Source organism: Balearica regulorum, chromosome 2 (assembly GCF_011004875.1).
Source record: "Balearica regulorum gibbericeps isolate bBalReg1 chromosome 2, bBalReg1.pri, whole genome shotgun sequence".
Classification (NCBI taxonomy): Eukaryota; Metazoa; Chordata; class Aves; order Gruiformes; family Gruidae; genus Balearica; species Balearica regulorum.
The window spans coordinates 23524935-23549729 of record NC_046185.1 but is presented as its reverse complement, the minus strand read 5'-3'; the positions used below and the strand labels follow the sequence as shown (position 1 = coordinate 23549729).

General features: G+C 38.0%; 1 protein-coding gene across 11 annotated transcripts in view; it reads right to left on the bottom strand.

The window, feature by feature from the left end:
- Positions 1 to 24795, bottom strand: part of ANKRD46 (ankyrin repeat domain 46) — an 84097-nt gene that overhangs the window by 58978 nt on the left and 324 nt on the right. For 4 of the 11 annotated variants that reach the window (XR_012833753.1, XM_075743621.1, XM_075743618.1 and 1 more), the window contains exons 1-3: positions 14438 to 14491; positions 12195 to 12536; positions 10769 to 10927 (exon numbers count right to left, since the gene is read on the bottom strand). Coding sequence is in view for 10 of the 11 variants with exons in the window: in XM_075743621.1 (XP_075599736.1) it covers positions 10769 to 10927; positions 12195 to 12536; positions 14438 to 14463 (527 nt within the window). In the remaining variant the exon portion in view is untranslated. The other 7 variants (XM_075743615.1, XM_075743614.1, XM_075743616.1 and 4 more) reach the window with 7 other exon arrangements.

Below are 24795 nucleotides of genomic sequence, written 5' to 3'. Positions count from 1 at the left end.
AGAGATTATGTTATTTGAAAAATTCCTCCTACTAAAGAAGTTAGCTCAATAAGGAATTCAGCTCAATAAGGAATTCATATTCTACAGTTCAAAACAAACTTACTATGATTTTCTTCTTGCTTTGCATTAAGAGAATGTTATCTGTTCTTTTTTCTTTGGCAAAGGAAAATGAGATATTATTGCATATACTTGATCCTTCTACATCTTGGCTTCCTGCCTTCTGATATTTAGATAAACATAATTTAATACACCAGAAATATTCAATGTTTTACAAAGAGCTTCTGTTCACATTTGGTAAAACTTCTTTTGCTAACCTATGTGCAGAAGGATTCTTGTATGAGAGGAACCAGTTCGGCTTCCACATGCGCAGCTGTTAATGTAGGCACACATTCAAGCACGCAGTTGTCTGAAATAGCAGCGCTTGAGACATTGAAAGCCAAGAAGGGCCAGCTCAGGTTGCAGGGCTGCATGGCCACCCCTGCGAGATGGTGCAATCACAAGGCAGTGAAATCCTTCTCCTGCTAGGAGGCTATTACTGCTTACTCCTCGCACTTCTTACAAGCATTGGGATTGGCCTTTAAGCAGTGATTCATGGAGGTATCGCACTGCTCTGCCTCCCTTGCTGCTGTCTTGGCTCACTGCATTCATTTCCCTCCTATTTTCTGCAAACCAGACATACCACACAACAAATTCTGTTCCAAATGTCTCCTCATTTTTCCTTATCCAGAAGGTAGTTTAAAATCACAAGTGGAAAGGACATGTCACTTGAAGCCACAGTTGTGACTTGTTCACACTTTGACTTCAGAAGAAATTCTGATTTGTTGCTTTTTAGTTATGGCAATTTCCAGTAGATTTTCAATTCCCTTGGCAGTAATGAAGAACAATAGTTTTGTCTCACTGTAGTCATTAGGAAATATCGGTTGCTAAATGCTTAGCTACAACAATGACTTACAAACTATAAATGCCTACAGCAGTGACACATTTTTCAGGGTTCTGCACACAGACTGCTTCAGCTGCAACATCAGAGCGTTAGTTCTGCTTTGCATACGAGCACAGACTGCACCAGATCACTGTCAGTCGGAGATGTCTATTTTTCATCTCAGATTTCTCTGGCAGCATGACCCTGGGAACACTTCACTTCCTGGCAACAAACAGCAAAGAACTACCAATTAATTGCATTTGTTTCCTAATACTGTATATTTTAAAAGCATTTCTCCTTTGAAGCATTTGTAAGAGCAGTACAAAAGATGCCTGGCAACCCAAAATTCAGCTGAAGTATTCTAATATGTTTAAGATAACAGGTGCATCATACTACCCTGCAAGTGCAGGTACAGAATTATCTCTACTGTCACCAGAAATTAGTTTCATAATATGAATAGAGATTTGAGTCATGATTCAACAGTACTTCAGCAATTACCAAGCTTATAGAGAACTGCAGGTTATGAAACTGTGCAATGAGATTTGAATTCTTCTAGAAAGCCCCAGCACCAGGGGTGAGAAATACGGTTAACAATCCGCAACAATTTCTGTAACATGTTGGATCACTTAGGGAATTTTACAAAGTGTATCCCAAGGAACCAATTTACAAGGATTAATGTTAAAATATAAGAACACTGAATGAAGGAAAAGCCTCCTGACTGAATTCTCACATCATTTAAGACTTATTTGAATAACCAATTCAAATATGAATCAAGTGACAATTTAACAAAGAGCTGGCTTCAGAAACAGGAACAACTTCAGGAACAACTGGCTTCAGAAACAAGTTAACTTGTGTGTCAACTGAGAAAGAAATCAGTTCTGTTCAAAGTCAACTTCAGGTAATGTTTAAATATATGTTAGACTTTTGAAAATTCTGAATATGACAACAGATGATATTACCCTTTTTTTTTGAGCTTGCAGGAGAGTGTTCACTTGCAATTTCTCCTTTCTAGTACTACTTTAAAATGATGCTATTGCATTTCTGAATAAATTAATTTGCATTTCTCTAATGTATTATGACCAAACATATTTTAATTAGAAAAAGAGCTACCTAGCTAACTAGCCCATCTACAGCACATTGGTGAGCTGAATATTTTTACTTACTGTTGTGGTTTAACCCGGCCGGTAGCTAAAACAACCACACAGCCTTTCACTCACTGCTGCCCCCCCACCCCCCAGTGGAGTGGGGGAGAGAATTGAAAAAAGTAAAACTCGTGGGTTGAGATAAAAACAGATTACTAGGACAGAAAAGGAAGATGATAATTAATAATAATATTAATAATAATAGAATATACAAAACAAGTAATTCACAGCACAATTGCTCCCCACCCACTGAATGATGCCTAGTTAGTTCCCAAGCCACGGCACCCTCTGGTCAACTCCCCCCAGTTACATATGGAGCATGACATCATATGGTATGGAATATCCCTTTGGCCAGTTTGGGTCAGCTGTCCTGACTGTGTCCCTTCCCAGCTTCTTGGGCCTCCCCACCTTCTTGTTGCCAGTATCAGAAGCTAAGAAATCCCTGACTGCTTGGCAACAACTAAAACATCAGTGTGTTATCAACATTATTCTCATCCTAAATCCACACCACAGCACTACAGCAGCTGCTAGGAAGAAAATTAACTCTATCCCAGCTGAAACCAGGACACTTGCTTAAGATATGAAAAACAGCCAGAGAGATTGGCCGACTCACGCTAAAATCAAACTCGAGATCAGCTGCAGACCCAGAAACTGCCTAGATCTTTTGTTTCAGTACTTTAAAGTGAAACCACGTTCCTTCTCTCATAGGAGCTTATCATGATGATACACCTCACAGTGCCAGACCGTGTGCAGTAATGAATACCTGTTACAGTGCAGCAACCAGAAACAATACCTACCCATGACAGTCACACAATAGACCATCCCCTTCTGCAAAGTAAACTACCAATATGAGTGAAAATAGAGGCCTCTGAAGATAAAAAAATATGGTACGTGAACAAGTTATTATAAGATACAGTAGGCATGATCTTGCCATAGAATAAATGTGAGCACAGGGACAGCCCACTGCAGAGCACCCCACGAGCATCTGTTTTACACTCCAGTTTACCTTAGACTATCTTGTCCACCAAGTTGTTTTATGACACTGGAAAAAAAAAATCACTTCATCACTCATCATTCATGATTATTTTCTCTCTCACTTGTTTATTCTGAGAAGAGCTTCAGACAACAACCTGTCTTGGATCTGAAGAGTGCCTAGCAAAATGGAGTCCCTGGATCAAAGTATCTAGGCACCACTGCATAACAAATAAAAGAAACCTTATTGACCTACAGACAATCTAAACTGATCTATGTCGTTACGCTGAAACAATGAAACTACCTATGACAAAAGTTTCAAAAGGAAGTAGGCTAAAGTCCTCTTTCTGTTCCTGTAAGGCAGATTGCATTCCTTGTAATCTAATGTACAGGGGGTAAATTCATTCTTCAGAATCAACCTTTGAAAAGGAAGTCATTAATGTTTATAGATATATTAAAAGGCCCAGCTGTCCTTTTTCAATAACAGAGGTATATACAGAACAAACTCCTGTTTTAGTCAGACCTTTATCACATCCTTATTTCAAAGTGCAGCAGCCATTACACAGTGATGTTCAAACAGTGCTTTGGATTTCTTTGGGTTTACAAAGTGATGTAAGTTAATTTGGAAGACACACACGATTTTTCAATGTGCAGTTCCTAAACTGCTTATGCATACCCTTGTACAGCAAAGTAGGAAAGGCTACCTAAGACTCAAGCTCAGTTTTCTTGGTTATATTTTGTATCCCCTCATAGGTAATCTTAAGTCTCAAGGGGCCTATAGATCCCATATTCAATACCTGAAATCTTAGATAAGAGAGGGACAGACAGTAACTGTGATTCAGTAACACACTGAAAATAAAATAAGCAAATCTAAAGAAACTGTGTTCTAAAATCTCATTTCTACCAACAGCATGGTTTCTATTTGTCAGGGAAGGAACCTCCCCCCACTTCTGAAATGCTCATTATCAATGCACAAGAAACAAATAAACTCAGTAAAATGGGTTAGCATCATTACCACTGCACTAATGTAATAATAAACCAAAACATATTTACTACATATATTTATTTGTGGCATTCACCCATACTGAGAATACAATTACAAATAATACATAGTGAAAGACAACATATTCAAGATACAGAGTATTATTAACAGACATGTACTTATTTAGAGAAGTAAATGTAATTTTGGTAAAGTATGAGTTTATATTTCTCTGTTCATGAACATATTAAATACAATATTCAGAAGAGGAGTATGCCCTAGTTTTGTTGGGTATTTTGTTGTTGTTGTTGGGGGTGGGTTTTTTTGTTTTGTTTTGTTTTTTTTTAAGAGGCTTTCCTTTTGGCGGCATTGCAGCTGCTAGAAAAGTATTGTTTCATTAACCTCTAACTTAAGAAATTAGGATCAAGAATTATTCAGATACAGTTTAGAATGAGGCCCAGGTCAGTGAAGCCCATGTCACAGATCAAAACAAAGACAACAACCCTCTTCACTCAAACCCATAAACAAGAAAGAAAAATATACATGGTAGCAGAACAGAGAGATGTAGTTACTTCTATCAATACTTATTGTAATTTATAATTTTATAAATGTTTGATATAATTTAGCAACAATTTATGAGTGGCTAAGTAAAAAAAAATTATTCATTAGATTTGCAGAATTTATTTTGTTTGGGATTTTCAAGGGAACAGCAACTAAGGGAGTTAGATGTCTAATCAGCATGGAAGGAAAGAATCTGGTTTCTTTGAGAACCTCCAACTTACTATGTAGTTCCCTTCTAGCCTTCACAAAAGAGTATTTAAACTGATTCATATCCCTAGGTTATTTACAAACAAAGGATTTCACAGCTAAGTACAGAATGGGTCAAGATTTCATTTCATACAATTCTCCTAAATATTAACATTTTAAATACTTCTATTCTGCATACTCAGAAAAGAATTCCTAAGCCTGTAAGTGCTGTCTGAAAATGGAAAACAATTCTAGAAAGGAATTCTATTCAATCAAGTCCTCTCCACAAGCATGAAAACAATACAATTATCTGGTTCAGTCTGGTCCTTGTGGAAGGAAGAAAAAGTTATCCTTCGTGATGTATTTCACAAAGACAATGGCCTTACAGAATTATTATATACAGAGCAGAACACCTAAATCACTTTTTAACCACCCTTACAAAGAAAGGTTTGCTTAGTGACATTTCAACAAAAAAGGCAAAAATTTCAGCCTAAGGCTGAAACAGCTTTACTTCCAATGCACAACAAACAGCTTTGTTCTAGAAAAATTTCCTTCAGGCAGGTATTAACAACATCAAATTAATCTGAGGAAGAAACACTACATTAACCTAATAAAGGAGTGATCTATACATTAAAGACATAGTAAAACTTGAACTATTTGTCATTCTTTTTATGAACTAGCAGATATGAAACTATGGGGAGGCACTAAAAGAACTATGAAGTTGAGGCTTATTACTGTCTATATATCAGAATGCATTATTACATTATTCTGATTTCTTGAGGAGGACTTTCTTTTAAAAGAATATTTTTCTTTCAACTGAAGCACACACAAAAAATGCAACAATAGATTTACCTCTCTTCATAGGGAAAATAAGTCAAATTGGTTCTGTACTAGGACATATTTTTCATGCCCAGGAATTTAATATTCATTATGAAAAGCCTTTTCTAATCATACTATTTTATCAACAGAGAGGATTATCTTCACATCTTGCTTGCAAGTCAAGATAAAGCCAGAGGTAGCTTTAGGAATGCTTTCGAATTTAGTGTTTTACTTGAAATGAACTAATCCCTCTTTCAAAGGGGTTAATAATAAGTACAAAAGGCAAACAGTATATACAGCTGCCACTGCCTGCACCAAGAGAATAATTCCAAGAAGCTCAAAATAAGATCAGAACAGGGAAAAGCACAGTGCACAACTTTGCGTTTGCTTCAGTGCACCAATTCAGGCTGGTTTTCTACAAAAGGAAGCACCCCACTAACATAGTACGCTATTCCAAGCGACAGAAGAGCAATGACAATTATCAGGAGCAGCACCCTCCAGAAGCCCAGGTCTTCCACAAACTCTTGCCATGTTGTGCGGAAACTGGAAAGAACTCCTTCACCTTGCTGTAGGTTTGGATTAAGGAGGGAATGGCTTTCCATCGCACTATGAAGGATTAAAGTTAAAAATACATCAGAGCAAAAGAATGCACCTTTAAGTATGACAGTAATCCTACTAAGAGCAACTGAAACGTTCTAAATTAAAAACTAAACCCACCTGCAGATTTATAGCATTGCCTCCACAAAATCAAGACAAAACATATTAGGAAAAGACTCCTAAATCTAAACTTAAGTTAGTTGAAGAGATGTTTTATTAACCTGTGTAAAGAGAATGATATTTGTATCTGTACAACTGCATTGATTTTGCAGGCTTGCCACCTAGAAGCCCTCAAAAGTCAGTTCTCGTAATTCCTACTAAATATGGCTTAGTAAAATCTAAGGCTAAATAAAAGGCTAAAACCTCAAGGGGCACAGGTCTTGTTAATAAAACAACAAATTATGATTTAAAAATAAACTCTGATGAATAAAATGGAAACTTTAACCAATATAATTCTGAACTCTGTAGTGATCTTTACTAGTCTCCTGCATGTCTTTGTTACAGAGGCCTCTTCTCCAGCATAAAAATATCACAGAAAACAATAAATTTGGGTAACAAGAACTTCAGAAACTTTTTGATCTTCAAAACAAGTTGGCATTGCTGTGTTTGCTGCCATATGGTGTTCAGCAACTGTTTTGATGTTTTAACATTCCACTACCAATCCATCAGGCCCCCTTAAATTGTCAGATGATAAATTAGGGACTGGAACTCTCACTTTTAAATCAGCAACAAATATAAAATCAGAATGAGGCAGTCATCTCGACAACGAATCGCCTTATAAAAAAAATGTAAGTTGTTTCAAATACTGCATAGCTTCTTGTATCAGCCTCTCAATTTTGCTAGTTTCACAATCGGTTTATAACCGGAAACTTTCTCTGTTGCTGTATGAAAAACCTCACGAAGAACAGGAAAACTTTCTCATCACTTGATTTCACTTATGTAAAATTTTAGCCATCTGCACAGTCCTACTACTATTTCTCACTTGAGTGAAATTACACACACAGGTGTTTACAGGATGAAGCTCTGACAAGCAGGGAACGGAAACGGTGAAACCAACTACGTACACAATGATGTCAATAGCAGAAGGTAAGCATAGAAAATGCATTTTTTTTCCCTCCCTTCTAATTGCTTGCAGTTATGATATTCCTAGATATCTCTTACAGCAATAAGAAAACATTTCAGGGAAAAGTAATTTCCAAGTCAAAACTAATTGTAGAAGTGCTATTGTTCTTGGTGACGATAATAAATTGACAAATGATTGTTATCAGAAAAAGGTCTTATTTATGAATCTCTCTTCTAAGATTACACCACGGAAAAAAAAATCACACTATTCACATGGTATTTTTTCTTAGGAAGTACAGCCACTGAAGAATAATTAGCCTAAACTCCCATAGCTTGCTGAAGTATTGCAGCATCACATGCAGAAGACTTCAGAAATTACCTGTTAAACAGCTTGTATTTTTGTGTTTTAAATATTTACCTTGCTGCAAAGCTATTTTTGCTTGCCCATAACTGCAGGATTTTGTCATCTTCCTTGCTTATTATGATTTCTCAAGCAAAACAAAAGGTTTATTAAAAGACAGCCATTGGTGTAGAACAGAACTGCTCGCTCATTAAGTACTAACAAGTTAATACATAACCACAGCGAGGTTAAATAAAGGTGCAATGCAATTTAAGTGAAAAGATCACGTTTGTTCACTAAATAGAAAAGGGTACATAGAAAACACTTTTGCTATGTTATATTACAACCCAATTAAAATCTTTATTCAAGATATTTTTTCTTATTACGAATTACAGCTGCTTAAGAAATGGCAATGCAGCAATAGAAGAGTTTGTGCCACGTAGCCCCGACAGATGTTCTCTTCCGTTTCCAACACAATGTGGAAACAACACAACTAGTAGGCACAGTCACAGGTCACACTGGGCTGTGTAAGATGGACAGATCATCTGTGCTGAAAAATGGACAGAGCCAGCTCGGCCTCCTGACAGCACAGTGCCGCTCCTCACTGGGAGGAGTGCAACACAAGAGAAAATAAATTTGACTTGCTAACCTAGCTTTAGCCTCTGGTTCCAGAGCACCAGGAACTGTATGTAATAAGGAGCAGAAAACTTAAGTCAGAGACATTTTCAGAAAGAGCAACCATTATTTCTCCATAGGTTCATACATAATGTAAGAGAGTCGGGGGGGGGGAGAGGAGAGAAGACATTCATCTAAGCGCCTCTAAAATGTGCGAATAATACTGAGAGGGAGGAATGAAACTGTGGAGGTCTGAAAAGCCAACTGTTAGAAAGACATTATTTATTTACAAAACAAACAGCACACAAGCTAGCTTGCTTTTGTTGCTGTAGGCATCTGTTATTTGTTATTTTAAAAGTAACGTATTTCAGACATTTTAAACATGTTCACAAACAAGCTGGGCAGTGCGCTGTTTATGTCTCTGTGCCTCTCCCCAAGGAGAGTTGCTGACTTCCTTGCCAAAGCAAACAATATAACATTTATGAAGGTCAAATAACAGAAAGGAAGCTATGTTCATTAAAGGGACACTATCAAATCAAAGATCGGAATTTAAATGGGGCTGAGCTGTTGGTCCATATGTTTAAATAAAACCAGCATAAACACATTGCTGTGTGACAAGCAACTTTCAGTAGAATTTAGCTAAGTCAGAACGCTAATATGCACAAATTCTTATAATTTATACCCATGTAATTTTGAGAATAATATTAAATTTTCTATTTCAAGGCTTAAAACAGTCTCTCTGATAAGTGGGATCACCTGCTGTATAATAAAGAACTTCCAATCTGCTCAATAGGAGTATTTTGCATTTCTGTAATTTTGTTGGTTTCAATTTTTGTTTACTCAATTTAGATAACAACTCCATCTACACAGTTTAATTTTCATTTACAGTAAAGGTTGTGTACATTTTAACACAAACTGAACAAGAATTATGTGACTAAACTCCCTTTTTTTTGTGATGTAATGTTCCAGCAGTCACAGTTCATGATCATTATTAGACAATCTAAAAAATTACATATTTGAATAAATTCAGTATAAGAGCAAGTATTCCAAACAATGTTGATATCCTGTTTCCAATGTAAATTAAAAACCAAACCAGTACTGGATAGATCTCTTGCATTATTAATACCAATCCCATGTTCTGTCACGTTTACTGGCAAGTCAATGACTTCTGCAAGAGAATTAGCCTCCTTTGAAACTTGCAAAACTTCTTGCCTCATCTAAATCCTACAAGAAGGTTGTCTTGGAAGCTCACTGTAAAAAAATCACTCCCAGTTTTCAATCCAAAAAATATTTGTGGTTTATCTGTATCCTTTGGCCCTTGTGCTATCATCTTCTGTTGTCTTAAACTGTTATTTTACATTGTTCAAAACCAGTATTTCTTGTCGGCAACCACACACATCTCAGCCTTCACTCTGCCAGGCTAAAACAAGCTCTAGTTGCCTCCTTTCACAAGGAGATGCTCTGTTCCCTTCATCACTGAAGCAATGCTTCTCCAATTAATCCAAAGGATAAATTATATTTTTTTGAATGGGGCTAAACAGCATTATAAAACGTACTACACAGCAGAAGCTACCGTTGCTTTTTGCAACGGCACTGACAGTTTTCTTTATGTAGTGGAAATATCTCATTTTGCACATTCTAGGAGTTCATTGCCTTTTTCAGGGTAGCACCAACTCCTGGAACCGACTAATAGATCCAGCCTTTTTTCCCAAACCCTTGTTTTCCACTGAGGAACTTCCATTTTATGGCATACAGCTTTAGGTAAATGAAGTTGCACTTTGTGCTGCTGAATCACTATTTATTCCTACTAATTTCCTCTCCCTTGTCATCCCAGGTTTTTGTCTATGCCATTCCAATTTTCCTCTGGGTTGTCTCTATCTCACTTTGTAGTATCACTAACATGCTACTCCTTTCTATGCCAGTATCATTTATGAAAATTGTAAGCAAGCACAGTCTCAGAACCAGCCCTTTAGGAATTTGTTAGTAACTTCCATCTAACCCAATAATTACCCTGAAACTGCCTGTAATTTTCCTGAAATCTTCCGTTCTCCTTTAGCTATCTCTTTAGCCACCATAAAATTCTTATTTAATTCTTGATTTTTTCCAGGACTACTACCGATAGAAATTTCATACATGGCACCATATCAAATCCTTTATTCAAGTTCAGACAGATGAAAAGTCTGCTATCTCCTCTTTCCACAGACAATCGATCTTATCAAAAGGATGCTAGGTTAGCCTGTGGTACTGGCATTTTGCATTTCACCCCATTTTCCCTTTGGCTTTATGATAAGGGGTAGAATATTTCTTTTTGGGAGGCTGTAATGGAAAATGAGTAATTATTTTTTAAAATTTCCACCATAAAATGAAAATCTCAATAGAAAAAGTTCTTTTTTTTTCCCTTACATTTTATCTGTTTAAAGATATTTTTCCAAAATTTAAAATTTTATTTTGATTTGGTCTGATAATACCAGGCTAAATTTGATATTACCTGTTTTGAGGAACAAACAAGTCAATCACAAAAATCTAAAAGCCATAAACATTATTTCTCCTAGTAATTATTTTTGTTTTGTAAGTACCTTTCGCTTTCAGCAGTTTGCATCGTTTCCAGCTTTGAGTGAGCTCCTCTGTTAAATCCTTTCACCTCTTGCTCCTCTAAAGATTCCAGCAGTCTAATCACATCTTTATTCACACCCCTTCGTTTTGCAAGAACAAGCGGTGTTGCACCTTGGTGATTGCTAAAATAACCCCAAAAAAGGACATGAGAAGAAAAGAAACTTTTAATGTAGAAATTTTGTAACAAGACAACTCAGCATAACGCATTACAATTTAGTAAGTCCTCAGAATTATATTGTCATATTAGACAGTAAGAAAATCTATACAACTTACAGCATAATTGACTATAGAAGAAAATCAGTATAGTTAGGTTTTATATTGCACAACTCTTTTTCCTCTAAATACAATGAAAATTCCTAGTACTCTAATTTAATTGGAATCTCTGGGTGTTATAACAAAGAAACTCCAAACAGTAGATTTATGGCAATGTTCAAGATTAAGCTTAATTTCAAGAAAGAATTGTGCAATCTGGTTCCTCATAGTTCCTTCTTCCATGTGAGTATTAGGACATCAGGCAAAAATGAAATAAAATACAGATGGTCTCTCTGCTACTATTAAAATAATACTGAGTAAGACCAGAGCTGCCTTCAGACTAGGGATTTTCACCAGAGTTGAAAAAAACCCCAACCCACAACCCATAAAGAATGTGGTCTACCAATAACTAGTTTTGCTGAGTTGAAAACATTGATGAGGGACAGGTGAAAAAGGAACAGATTAAAAAACTCAAAGGTTTTGAAGTTACTACTGGTTTTTGCATGCATTGTGAATATGCAGAAAGTTGCACAAACAAAATAATTCAGTTACTGCGATGAAACAGCTAGTTATTTTGCAGCTTGAGAGCTTACATCTGAGCACTGGCATCTGACAGATGCTGGAAGCCAGAAGGAAAGAATATACAATATTTAAAAGAAGGACTGAGTCACTGACTTTGAGGGAGGGCGAAAACACTGAAAGGAAGCATTGTTACCAAAGGAGTATGGGAATGAACTGACACACAGATATACTGTATTTTCTTTGTCTTACACAGAACAACAATTAAAACAATAGCATTGTGGTGGAGAAAATTCTTTTAAAGTAGTCAATGTGATTTTTTCTTTGGTGCCAACCACCCACACCTGGCTGTCTGGCCAAACCAGGATAGCAATGCCATCAGCGAGGCAGAATTAGAATCAGCAGCTGCTATTTTTATTTGCTTTGCTTGTTGCACAGACTAGCAGAAGTGGCCTCTATTGTTTTCCTGCCTTCTTATTTTGTGTTTTTATTAAGCAATATGTTAAAAAATTGCGCCAAATATAGCATTTCAGCAACAACAGATTTATATGCAAGGCTCTGGCAACACAAGACTAATGTATCATACAATACGTGCTGTAAAAAAAAAAAGTGACTTACCAAATATCAATTTTAAGTCCATTAGAAACTAGGAACTGGATGGTATCCACATGCCCACACAGATGAAGGGCTGTGTTACCTTGATAATCAGTGGCTAGTAGGTCAGCACCAAATTTATGCAAGAGTTGACAGATGTCTACATTTCCTCTGGCTGCAGCAAGGTGAAGGCCAGTTCGGCCTCGACTGTCACGAATGTTTGGGTCGAAACCACTCTCTAACAGTCGTTTGGAATAGTTAAAATCTCCATCAATACAAGCCTGCAGCAGCGGCACATTTGTCTGGGAAGAGTCGTTTACAAAAACGTAGGACATTGTTCTGATTCTCTCCGGAGTAGTGACTATCCTGCAAGTAAACATGGGAAGAAATGATGGTGAAACCAGGCAAATAAACACAATGCAAATACTTGGCAGACTGCTCAGCTTCCCAAACAAGAAGGCAAACTAACTTATAAACCAACTCTGAAATCTTCCTGTCCTACATAGTAACTTTGTGTGCTGTGTTCCGTTCTGGTAATACGGAAAGAGCTCCTTCTAGTCTTACTCACACCTCTGGAAACAGCAGCAAAGCTTTGTTATTACAGGAAACTGGTAAGATGAATGCCACGAATGAAAGACAGGTGATTAGCTTTCACCTAGTAAGAGATCACATGTAGTAGCATTGATATTAAAGGGCAAAACACTGGTACATCAGAACTGCAAGGGAGAAGAACCACCTTCCACAAATTGGGAAACGATAAACAATTCAGTTAACAGATATACTGATGCTAACTGCAATTCTTCCTAGCTATAAGCAAAGCTACTCCAGTGGGATTTCCACCATCTGAATTTGAATTTTGATGCACAAAGTACAGTCAGTTGCTGAAAATGCTTGATTATTACAAATACTAATTCCTTCAATCTGCAAGAAATATATTTTTCAATACTCTTTGCAGAACATTATTTTTATAGTGCCACAGATACACAAACTACTGAAAAAACAAGAACAACAATACAGACCACAGAAAACAGAGGTATTGTGTGAAAATGCCCACCTGAAAGTGAAAATTGGAAGTGGGTACAAGGAGAACAAATGCTATTGTGGGTTCAACTAGAACCCCAATATAGAGAAGCACAAATGCAATTTATCTGGCTTAACAGTAAATAAAGGATTAAGTCCTTTTCTGTAGCAGGACCTGAAAGAGGAAGAGAAATGTAGTTTCACCATGGATTTTTTTGATATAGAATATTTCATGAACTACGATTTAAGTTTTGCAGAAGAGTATTTTAAGGATGAGTCAAATAATGGGGGTATGATGACACTGCTTACAGCACAAAGAAACAATGACTTGAAAACAAGAAGAAAAAAGAGAACAACTATGCACGATGATGGTGAAACGTGCACAAAGCAATGGTAAAAAGAAATTAAAACTTCTAGGAGACTGGACAGCAAAGCTTTGCAATGCCCCAGAAAAGAGGCAAAAAAGGAAAAAAAAATCATATAAACCAGTAAAAACCCTTAGAAGAAATGTCAATACAGATATGAAACAGTTCAAGTGACAGGAAGGAAAAGTGACTTTACTAGATAAGCTTTGAATGGAAACAGAACTGAAACTTCACTTGAAACAGTTTATTTCACTTGCCCAGGGTTTGTGTTTTGGACTCATGATGTAGCAGTCTGCTGATTAACTATCTGAACCTCTTACTAAGACTGCTATAAGCAGATTTAAATTTTCTCATCTATATAAGGTATCCTTCCACACCAGTGCACTCATTCAGTCGGGAGAATGGAAACATGGCCAGTAGCCAAAGAATTCGATTAAAAACCTCATTTTTTTGAGAGTTTATGTCTATATTTTATAGCTCTTCCCCCATGTTTTAGATCAAATTCAAGATCAAAGCACCTACAGAAGTAATTTCAAAATGTTTACACACTGGTCTGATTAACAGCTGTAGCATTTGGGGCTGTTGAGGTTCATAAATCATATTTAGACCTCCCTAGATTGTATTTCCTATCTGGACAAATTCTGCTATATGTATCAACACTGTCTAATTTCCCAGTGCAGGAATGCACTACTTTTTTTTCTTTCTGGAACACAGAAGAGAAAGAGATAGGAATAACTTCTGTGTTTTGGTATCTGTATAAGGAATGATTTTAAGCAGAGTACATTCCCCTAGGCTGCAAGTATGTTTTTAAACACGTGATGTGGCTCAAGCACCCTTTTCCACAATCACCTCCCATAGCAAAAGGCCAGTTCACTGACATACCATAAAACTTGCCAGACTGGTGTCATTTAGGGCAATAACAGCTTTCTTATAACCCTACACAAAAAGAAAGGACAATGTACTGACTAGTATTTCCACTGAACATGTTACAAAACCCCTGGATGTTGCAAAGCGTGGATTCCCAGCTGACAGCAATTTCAATTTTCTTGCCCGTTTCCCACCCAAATCATAAATGATGGAATTCTTCTTCAGTTCTCCTAGTTCAATCTTTGCTGAGAAAAACATTGGGCCCGGCTTCTGTATGATGTGATTGTGACCTTTAAATTCTGCACTAAATCTTCCCTAAAGCAAGACCATAAATCATTTAAAAACCTCCAATTATCAGCCATATTAATGGCATATCAACAGCACCAACCCCTACTTGTACTTGATAAAAGGATCGTGGTTCACTTGTAAAATAATATTTGAGTGTTAAAACCTGTTTAATAAAACAAGGCCTAACATAAATCAACAACAGAATATTATACTGGAAGAGAACTATGCTATTTGAGAAACAGTATGGCATGCTCTGTTAAATGTAAGCTAATGTTTATGTTTTCATACCAGATGTGTATGTCTGGTAAAGCCTTACAGAATTCCCCCTCACTTTACATACAACTCTGATGAAACATTAGCTAATAATACCAGAAAAAAAACCCGTCACCACCTTATCTCCTTAGGAAAGGAAGCACAAAGATTAGCAGTTATCAGAAAGTGTAACTGGAAGTAATTCTGATTCAGAATTTATTAGCACTAGAATCTTTCAGAATTGATCACTGAAGTGTAGAAGACTAAAGCAAAACCTTAGTATTTCACAGTAAGAAAGACAAAACCCCAACAAATCCTCCTTTCCAATGCTTGAAAACTGTGGACTAAGCAAATGTATTCACAAAAGAAAAAAATAAAAAAATCTGGACCATCTGGTTTGATTTATCTCTGTGATTAAAAAGATTTTTTCTACAAACACAGTTCTGTTACACATATGGCTACCTAACCTATGCCAGATACAAGATGCATACAAAGCTGAACTATACACCATCTTTAAAATGCCAGTCCCCAAATGATACGTTCTTGCCTCAAATTTAACCCAATTTAGCAAAATTTCCTGTCTAAAAAAACTCAGAAAAAAATTACAATGGTCAACTTAATTAGATATTTTTGAATAAACAAACAGTGGTTACATTTCTCTACACAGTATGTATCAAAAAGCTTATTGCTATAATGAATATCTAACGCAGCGGATTTAGAAACAAAATTCCAAAGCATTATCCATTCTCTTTAAATTGCTTTTCAAAGGTGAATCAGATAACATCTCTGAACTTGCCTAAAAGCTAGTACGCCTACCATTAAGCACCAACGTCACAGGCACAAATGAAGACAAACAGACTTGCATTAATAACAAGACACAAAAGTATTACAAAATGAGCATTCTGAATATCCCTATAAATTACTACTACTGGAGTTAAAGAAATCTAATTTGGTTCAGTAAATGACTGCTTCTAAAAATGCATCACTATCTACTGAAAATGTATCTTTTAAATTATACTTCTGTTTAAAAAAATAATTGCTGTTAATAACTTGGTACTTTGATAGAAAATTAGTTTTGGGAAAAAAAAGTAAATTCAAGGATGTCCTCCCAAGCAAGGATTTCCATTAGAAAGGCATAATATAAGAATACATTGTCTCTAAATTTATGCAATGTGGATACAGCCTGAGCACAGTTTACTTCATTAATAAATTTTAGAAATGATGCTATAAGCCACTTCTTCAATGACACATGTAGGCTAGTACAGGATAAGAAAATCTAATTGACCTGTTTTCAAAAGGAATGCTTATATTAAATAATTCTGTAAGAATAATTTACTTCTATGTATTAGAAGACAGTTGTCTCTCACTGAACTGCGTACAACGGTAACTCAGTGTGACAGGCTGATCTGTTGTGTAACACTTTCACACTTGCACAAGCCAGGAGTGATGTCAAATATTCAAACCATAGAGTTAGACTGTGAGACAGAATCACTAATGGGACCAGTCTTTCCACTACAAAAATACTAATGTATCTGACAAATTGCATTAATGACCCAGTCACTGCTACATAAGATATACCAGTTCTGCAAAACTACAGCATTTCCAAGAACATTCAGAAAAACAGAAGTAACTGCCCCTATTTTAAAACAACACAGCAGGACAACACCACAACATCAGATTGCTCAGTACTTGAGACATCTCAATATTAATATCCATGTTGACATCTAGAACCTAAGTATCAGCAAACTAGAGCAACTGCCACCACAAGAAATGGAAATGAAAACAAAACCAAGAAAAAGTAACATCCCGCACCAGCAAACCACACAACGCGTTACTTGCAAAATCTACACTTGCCGACTCCCTCATGGCAAACAGCTTCCTCTTTCTGTAATACACTTTGAGAGTACTTCAGTGGCAGCGGCTTGCAGAGCTCTTCCTCTTCAGTCTTTAAATGAATGAAAAATATTCCAGTACTTTGCTTAAATTGTAAGCCCATGATCTCTGAAGGCAAACTTTCCTGGTCAAATGGGATTGTTCCCTTAAAAACACTCTCTTTGGATATACAAGATAAAGTTTTTAAAAAAGGTGTAATTTAATAACTGAAAATCCAAACCAAAACCACATTACCTTGCTTATGTATCCTCTGAACACTGACTGTATGTGGAAATGTAAACCCAACAATATTATTCTCTTTCACTTGCTACGTAGCCTGTGGGAGAAATTCCTTCCTGAGTTTTCATGCACACTTATATTTATGTGTGAGTTACTGAGAAGTCATTTACCTGAATAAGTGTTGTAGTTAGTAAAAAATCATCATCAATTGTCATTTCTGTTTAGGAAAGAACCCCATTATCTACATCAAGTTCCAATGAGAGCTCTGTATCTTCCATTAAAAACCTTTATCTATTCAATCCAGCTGGAACAGTGTTTTATTGCTCCACTAACACGGACATCTTGGATTCAGTACAGCATGATGTCTGTTTTACACACAGTTGTATTTTGCAGCATTTTCCCTTCCTAATTTTAATTATTTTTTCAACAGTTCCTGGATTCAAGGTATCATAGCAGGTTATCACTAGCCAGACACGTGGGTAAGTGGTAATACAAGAACATCACTTATGCCATTTGTTTTCAGGCATTCTCACTCCCTTACGCAGACATAGTCTCTTGATGTCAGGACCATCCTGCAAGTAGAAACTTTGGTGCCCTGCATATACATAGCGCTTTGCAAGTACAGGCTACAAAGTGCTTTACAAAAAAATTAGGGTAATTATTGCTGCTCCTTTATGGATCAGCAGACAATGAATGACACAGAAACAGGGAGCTTTGCTCATCATCGTACAGTATCTCGACATTACAAGACAGATAATAAACAAGATTTCAAATGCCAATCCAGGGTTGCAGAATGCTTCCCCAGAGAATATAGTACACACATTGTGTATTTACGTACACAAAATATGGGAACAATAGGTAAGAGATCACTTTTAAACCACTTTTATTGACAAGCAGATTCACTAACATTTTCTCCTTACCACACTTAACTGGTAATTCAGTTGCATTACATGCTTCAGTGCACTTCTATCAAATATACATTTAAGTATTTTTGAACCTTGCTCATTTTTCATCTTCTGCAAAAGAACTGTTTAGGAAGAAAGGCAATTTACAGCTTTCTTCAAATTATCTGTAACTTAAATTCCCCACCAGTGGCTCAGGTAAATCAGTAAATAACTGCAGTACTTCCCTGATCATCGTGGTCAGTTTTAATACATCTGCCTTTCTATAAAGTTATCGAATCACTTACATTGGTCATAATTATCAATCTCTCCACAAACCTTTATTCAAATTCCTTCTTTGTTTCTCCTGGGAACATGTAGTGTGCTAATGTAGGTTGGTCAAGAAAATATTAAAGGTCATCACATATTGTTTGTTGTTGGTTTGTTTGTTTTTTAACAGACTAGAGAGAATTCATTCCACTCCTAATGAAGTGTTTGTGTTTAATTTAGCTGCAGACCTTGAAGCAGGAGAAGACAGCAAACAGGAGCTGAGCAGCAAGGGATGGCTGTAAGCTGCCGCAGCAGGTCCCGGGCTTGTCTCTGGGCAAACACTGCCGCCATATGGACTGACAAATTCCACTTCAACTAGAGCAAACGGTTCCCTGGGTAAGCCTGGACTCACACCAACCACTTTTTCTACATTTTGTGGTGTTTTCTATGTTCCTGAGAAGGAAATGATGGAAGGTCTGAAAGTAAGATTTTATAAAACTTGATAAAAAAAGAATTCTGAAATCCAAACTGCTACTCCCTTGTGGCACAAAGAGCGATCTCGTTTAAGCTCTGATCTTGTGTTAGACAAAATAAGGACTTCGGTAGGTGGCTTGAGTTCTGAAGACAAAAGGTATTTCCTTTAAAAAAAGTAGGCGTTTATGCCCGCTTCTTAAAAAACCCCTGAAAACGAAACCAAAACACCACTGACACCTAAAAAGCCCAGTCCTTACCTAAAAAAACCCCAAGAAGTCTGAGATGACAAGTTTACTAAAATGGGAAAAACTTTCTGCATCTAGCAGGAATCATAGTCAGAGCTTAGTCAGCTTTACTCCAGCAATAAAGCAAACTAAGAACCAAGAACCTGTCACTAAACTGCTTATTATTACACAGTCCAGATTTTCTTACTTTACTTCTTGTAATGTATATAATAGCTTATATGCTCTCAGTCATACATAACCTTGATGACATGGCCTTAGTAATGTATCCAACATCAAATCTAGTTTAATGGCTAGTGAAGACAAGCAGATAACTTTAAAAAGCAGATGTCTCCTAAGTTTGTAAGTCATTTAGATATAACTGTATACTTGACTTTAAAATAAAATATTGCTCTGCTTGTTCATTAGAGTTTATTATTTTATATCAACAAATAATACTAATGATAAGACAATTAATGCCGTCAGATACGTGACTTACTGCGACTGCTGGATACAGATATTTCTGCTCAGAATTTTCATGTTCACACAGTAAATCATTAAACCAGTTTATCAAAGCTGAATAGTTAACTGATATATTTACTTCTTTCAAATATTCTAAATGTTTATCAATATGGCATGACTTTAAATACTTAATGGTATCATGCTGGATCACGTTATGTGACGTAAGATTAAATGATAAAACTATTAAGGTTTTACAGATATATATGTGTATATATATACACACACATGCTATTTTTCATTAATAGCTACTTCACCTTGCTTAGGCTCAAAAAATTACTCCATGTAAACAAACCTGCAGCATTAGTGTCTGCCCAACACTGTGTCTTTAGGGACAGAAGGAGACAAATTCACAGCCTACAGTTTCCAAGGACAACTGGCAAGTCTGAGGAGAATCAGGGAGACCACCCTTAAGCTCCTGATCCACACAGAGGCAGGAATTGACCAAAAATGTAATGGAAGATGGTTGGAAAGATGTGAAACGGATTTGAAACAGTAATTATGGAACCCCTGGGTGAGGAAACTCAACTGACGTTTACCAATTGCATCAATGGATCCTGCTGAGCCTAGAAACAAAAGACAACACTTGTACAGGGAAAACCTTCACCTTTAGATAACTTAGTAAATGCTAGTAACCTATTGACACAAGACTTTATATTCAACATGAAGCTGGTGTCCAGACAATGAACAGCAATACTACAGAGTGTTTGAGGTGAACTGTGGATTAACACAGTGGCATGACAAAATTCTTTGGTTTGTTCTTTACTTCTTTCCCAATAATATTTACTATCGGATTTACCTTTTTGACTGCTGCTGAGCATTGTGGTTACATTTTCATGGAACCATTTATTGTAACTACAAAACACTGCTCATTACTGAGAGCCCAGTATCTCATATGGGAAGTTAGGATTCTTTTTGTGCTATCATCTGAATCACTCTACTTACATTGAATTCATGTTATATTATCCAGTAACTCAGTCTTACAGGGTCCTCCTGCAGGTTTTCATAGTTGACCCTATCTTCACTACCCCTGTCATCAGCAAGCACTATCACCTTGTTGCTCACTGTCTTTTCTAGGCTGTTCATAGAAATGCTAACAGTTCAGAATCCAGAACCGAACCCTGCAGAACTAAAATTCTTCCACTGAAAAGGCTGATCAAAAGTTCACAAAAACTGCTGTCCTGGATCAGACTGATCCAGCTTGCCCAGCACTCTGCGTTCAACCATGGCAATCAGAGATCCTTCTTCGTGAGAGCACATGAGCCTGGCTGCTTTCTGTAGCCCGTTCCCCAAACAAACCCCAGCAGCCACGACAGACCTCCCTGACTAGTCCTTCTGGCAGCCCTCAATGGACTTCTTGTCCATGAGTTTTTCCTAATCCCTTCCTGAACCTGCCCGACTCTCTGCCGCTGCAGATCCCCCTGTCACCCTGGTGAAATCCTTCCCTATATCCATCTGAATCGCCCTCCCACCAGTCCCAGCAAGCAAACTCCCTGCAAGACTGGAGGAGTAACTCTCACCTTATCCACTGCCTTCATTCCGTAAGTCTTGGTCATGCCCCAGCCATCTCCTCTCTAATATGAACAATCTTGACTTTCCAGTCTTTCCCCGTAAGGAAGCTGATCCCCTTGGTCCTTTTGGTTGCTCTTCTCTAACCCTTCTTCAGACGCAGAGACCAGAACCACACACACTACTCCAGATGTGGGTGCACCAAGCTGGAGCAGCAAAATGGTGCCCTCTGTCTTCTTCTCGGCAGCCTCCCTGAGGACAGTCACTATTTTCGTGGCTTTCTGGCTACCAGGGCATTGAGCTGAGGTTTTCAGGGGACTGTCAATGGTGACTCCAAGAGATTTTTCTTGAGTGGTGGCTGCCAGTTGTGAGTTCAGCACCATGTAAACATGGTTTAGATTATTCTACTCATGACATCATCTTACCTTTGTGTACACTGAAGCTCATGTTCCACCTTTCTGCCCCCTTCCTTTTTTCAGCAATTTATTTTTGCCCTCTGTTAAATTTTTCAACTCAACTATTTCTGCATGTAAGAAATCTCTTTCATGCTATAAGCACTCAGTCCCTTCAAAAGCTGCTGGTAGGGTACTTCTATTTTAATGCTTCCTGAAAATCCAAGTAGACTGTATAAATCACATCACCTGCATCTACAACCCTACTCAGTAAACTTTAGTAAAGGCTGAGGAGCCTTAGATGTAGCAAACCTCTAAAAGTATATCTTCCGTCAGAACCAGTCCCTAACATACTAACACATAGCAAGGACAGGCATAGGCTTCTCTGCACAAAAAAAATGTCGATGTGAAGATGACAAACATTCTATACCATCCATGGGAAACCCATACAACAGGAGGCTTTCCTGAAATGGGCGGCTGCCCCTTCTCTGCCATCACCCATTATGCTGATCTGACGCTATAAGAGGTCTTGAGCATGCTGGAGAATATAATCCTATCAATGAACATTAAAAGATCTATTCTTTTAAGTTTATGTTATAAAATTCAGCTGATATAGCTGCATTACTTGGATGCGAGAAAATTGCTGCGTGACAAAACTAGTGTTTAAGCAACTCTGTTCCACTTAGTCAATTGAAATTTTATTGACAAAGTAAGAGAAAGAACTGTCACTTGGAAAAGTGGTGTTGATACATGAACTAAAGCCAGAATCTAAGTCCTGTAAGTATAGACGTGGTTTCAGTGAGGTACTGTGTGAGATAAAATTTTTTTCCACATATTTAGTAAGTATCATCTTTAAGTAGTAAAGCAAACCACAACAAATCTGACCACTTCAGTATTTGTGCTCATGACTTAGGTGACAACAGAACCTCAGTAAACATCAACGACTGAAATTTGGTCAAACAGGCCCATGCACTCAAGACAGGCCAGTCAGCCTGTCATCTACACTAACAGCATGCTATGAATGGTCTCCACAGAAAGCTGAATGCATCAGGGATCATGTATTTCACGTCATGTGTATAAACAAATGCCCTCTGAAATATTTTATGTGCTTATTAATTGATCCATCCGGAGGTGGTGCATCCACAACTGAGATCACGTGGGAGGCAACCAACTGACAGACTGATCAAAAGAGAAACAGCCCTCAAATTTCCAGCACACCCAAATTCCTAGAAGAGCCACTAGTAGTCGACTCCCTGGATGACCAGGTATCTCAGGTCCTGGGCTGCAGGTGAGGACTTCAAGGCCACACGTATTCAGAAATTAACTGCACAAGAATATGAGGTGGGATAATACAGTCAATTTAAGGCACCACTTGGAATCCCTCACTCTTGCTGATGAGGCAACTCTAAATTAAGGGTACCAAAACCTGCTGAGAGGAAACCTGTCATTGAGGGAAGATCAGAACTGATTTTTTAGTCCCCTTTTGCAGAGGCAAACTAACATCCCTATGGTAAGAAGACAGATGCATGTACTACACTTTAGCCTTCAACTCATCTCAGCTTACTCTCCAATACCTTCTCTTCAACTCAAAAAGAGAGCAATTAGTCAGTGTTATTTTCTGATTGTCACCAACCCTACTATTCAGGCTGCAAACATTATTATAAATATTTTTCTTCTAAAAATCAAATTGAACAAGTTGTTGTTAATAATCTATTTTATAAACAAAAAAGAAAAACAGACCTAAGGTCTACAGATAACATTAAGCTTAGTCCTCTGCTGCAGCAAGCAAAAGCATTACTTTCACAAACCAGTCACATTCCATCTAAAAAGCGTTGGGTATTTGTTCCTTCTTGAACTTTTGGAAGGCTGCTCCTGAACATCAGATATTATGACTCTTAAAATCTATGTTAAATTATTCATGTATCAACATCATTATTTAGCTCAATGTATTCCATTCACAGTATTTACCTTGATGGTTCAACAGAAAGTAAAAAAAGGCATTTACTCTGTAAAACTAAAAAAAGCCAAATACTTCTTTCAACACTCTTAATTTCCCCACCTGTCCCAGGCACATCTTCCTGCATCTGTTATACTGTACCTTTTTACCTGAAAATGATTAACATTATACACAGTATTCTGGAGTTTTCCTCATGGATAATAATAACAACATTTTTTTCTGGGTCACCATAGGTCAGCATTCACTTTTTCCAAACTGCATATCTTGTAATTACCTAATACATATTTTGGTTTTGCGTTGCTTTCACCTGGCAAGAATTTCTTCTGCAAACTGCATGCTTACAAGTTTGCAACTGCACACTCTTGTTCTTTCAATTGTTACTGTACTTATTTCATTCTCTACTTCTCAGGATCACCCAGTTCTTCCTGTGTAGTACTGTCACCCTCTTCTATATTGCCAATGCCTTCTAACTCTTCATCACTTTTTTACAGTTTTAATTGCTACATCAAGATCTCTATTAAATACTTAATAAGATTGGTCTCAGGACAGATCTTTAAAGAACTAATTTTATCATCTTTTATACTCAATTTGATAGATTTTCTTTTCAGAACTCACCATAGTTTGTCTCTAGTTAATTCCCCACCCTCTTTACAACTCGGGTGTTATCCCTATCTTTTCAGTACAACAACAATTTCCTTTGCAGCAGCTGATCAAAAACTTTAGTGTTGTCTAGGAAAAAAAAAAAAAAGAGAACTACTCCATTTCCCTTAAAAACAGTAATTATTTTATCAAAGACAGCTTTGAGGACTTTTTTGAGCCAAAAAGCTCTTTTGGCAAAAATACGTATTGCCTTTTAGTCTCACTTACCTTGTTTTCTCCTAAAAAGCATGTTCTAGAGCAGCACGCCCCAAGGGCTGCACGCTTATTGTCGTCCTGTATCAGCCGCTTTCCTGTCCCTATCTCCCTCCCTTCCCGCGATAAACACTCGCTGCTCTCCCACCAAACGTCTTCCCACCGAAACAGCATCGACTGCGCTCCACCCTGTCAGGTCCCGGCCCGGGCACTGCCCAGGCCCCACGTCGCCTTTGCCGCCGGTTGCTGTGCCTGTCACTGCCGAGCCCACCCCGCGCCGCCCTGCCCCCGGTTCCCTACCGCGGCGCCCTCGGGCCCTGCTCCCAGCCGAGCCGCCGCACGCCCTCGCCGGCGGTCTGGGGGCAGCGCCGCTGCGGTCCGCGTCCCGCCGCCGCTCCGGCGAGGGTGTCACGGCTTCGGGGCGGGCTGTGCCGGTGCCGCCACCACCCACCCGACGCTGCTCCTCACCCCCCGCTCCGCGGCAGAACGCGTAGTGCTCAGCAGGGCCCAGGCCCGCCACACACAAACAGGCGGGCGGACAGCGCCCTCCCCTCTCCTCACCGACAGACCGACCGACCCCGCCCCTTCCCCCACAGACAGACCGACCGACCGTGCCCCCCTCCCCACGGACAGACCGACACCGCCC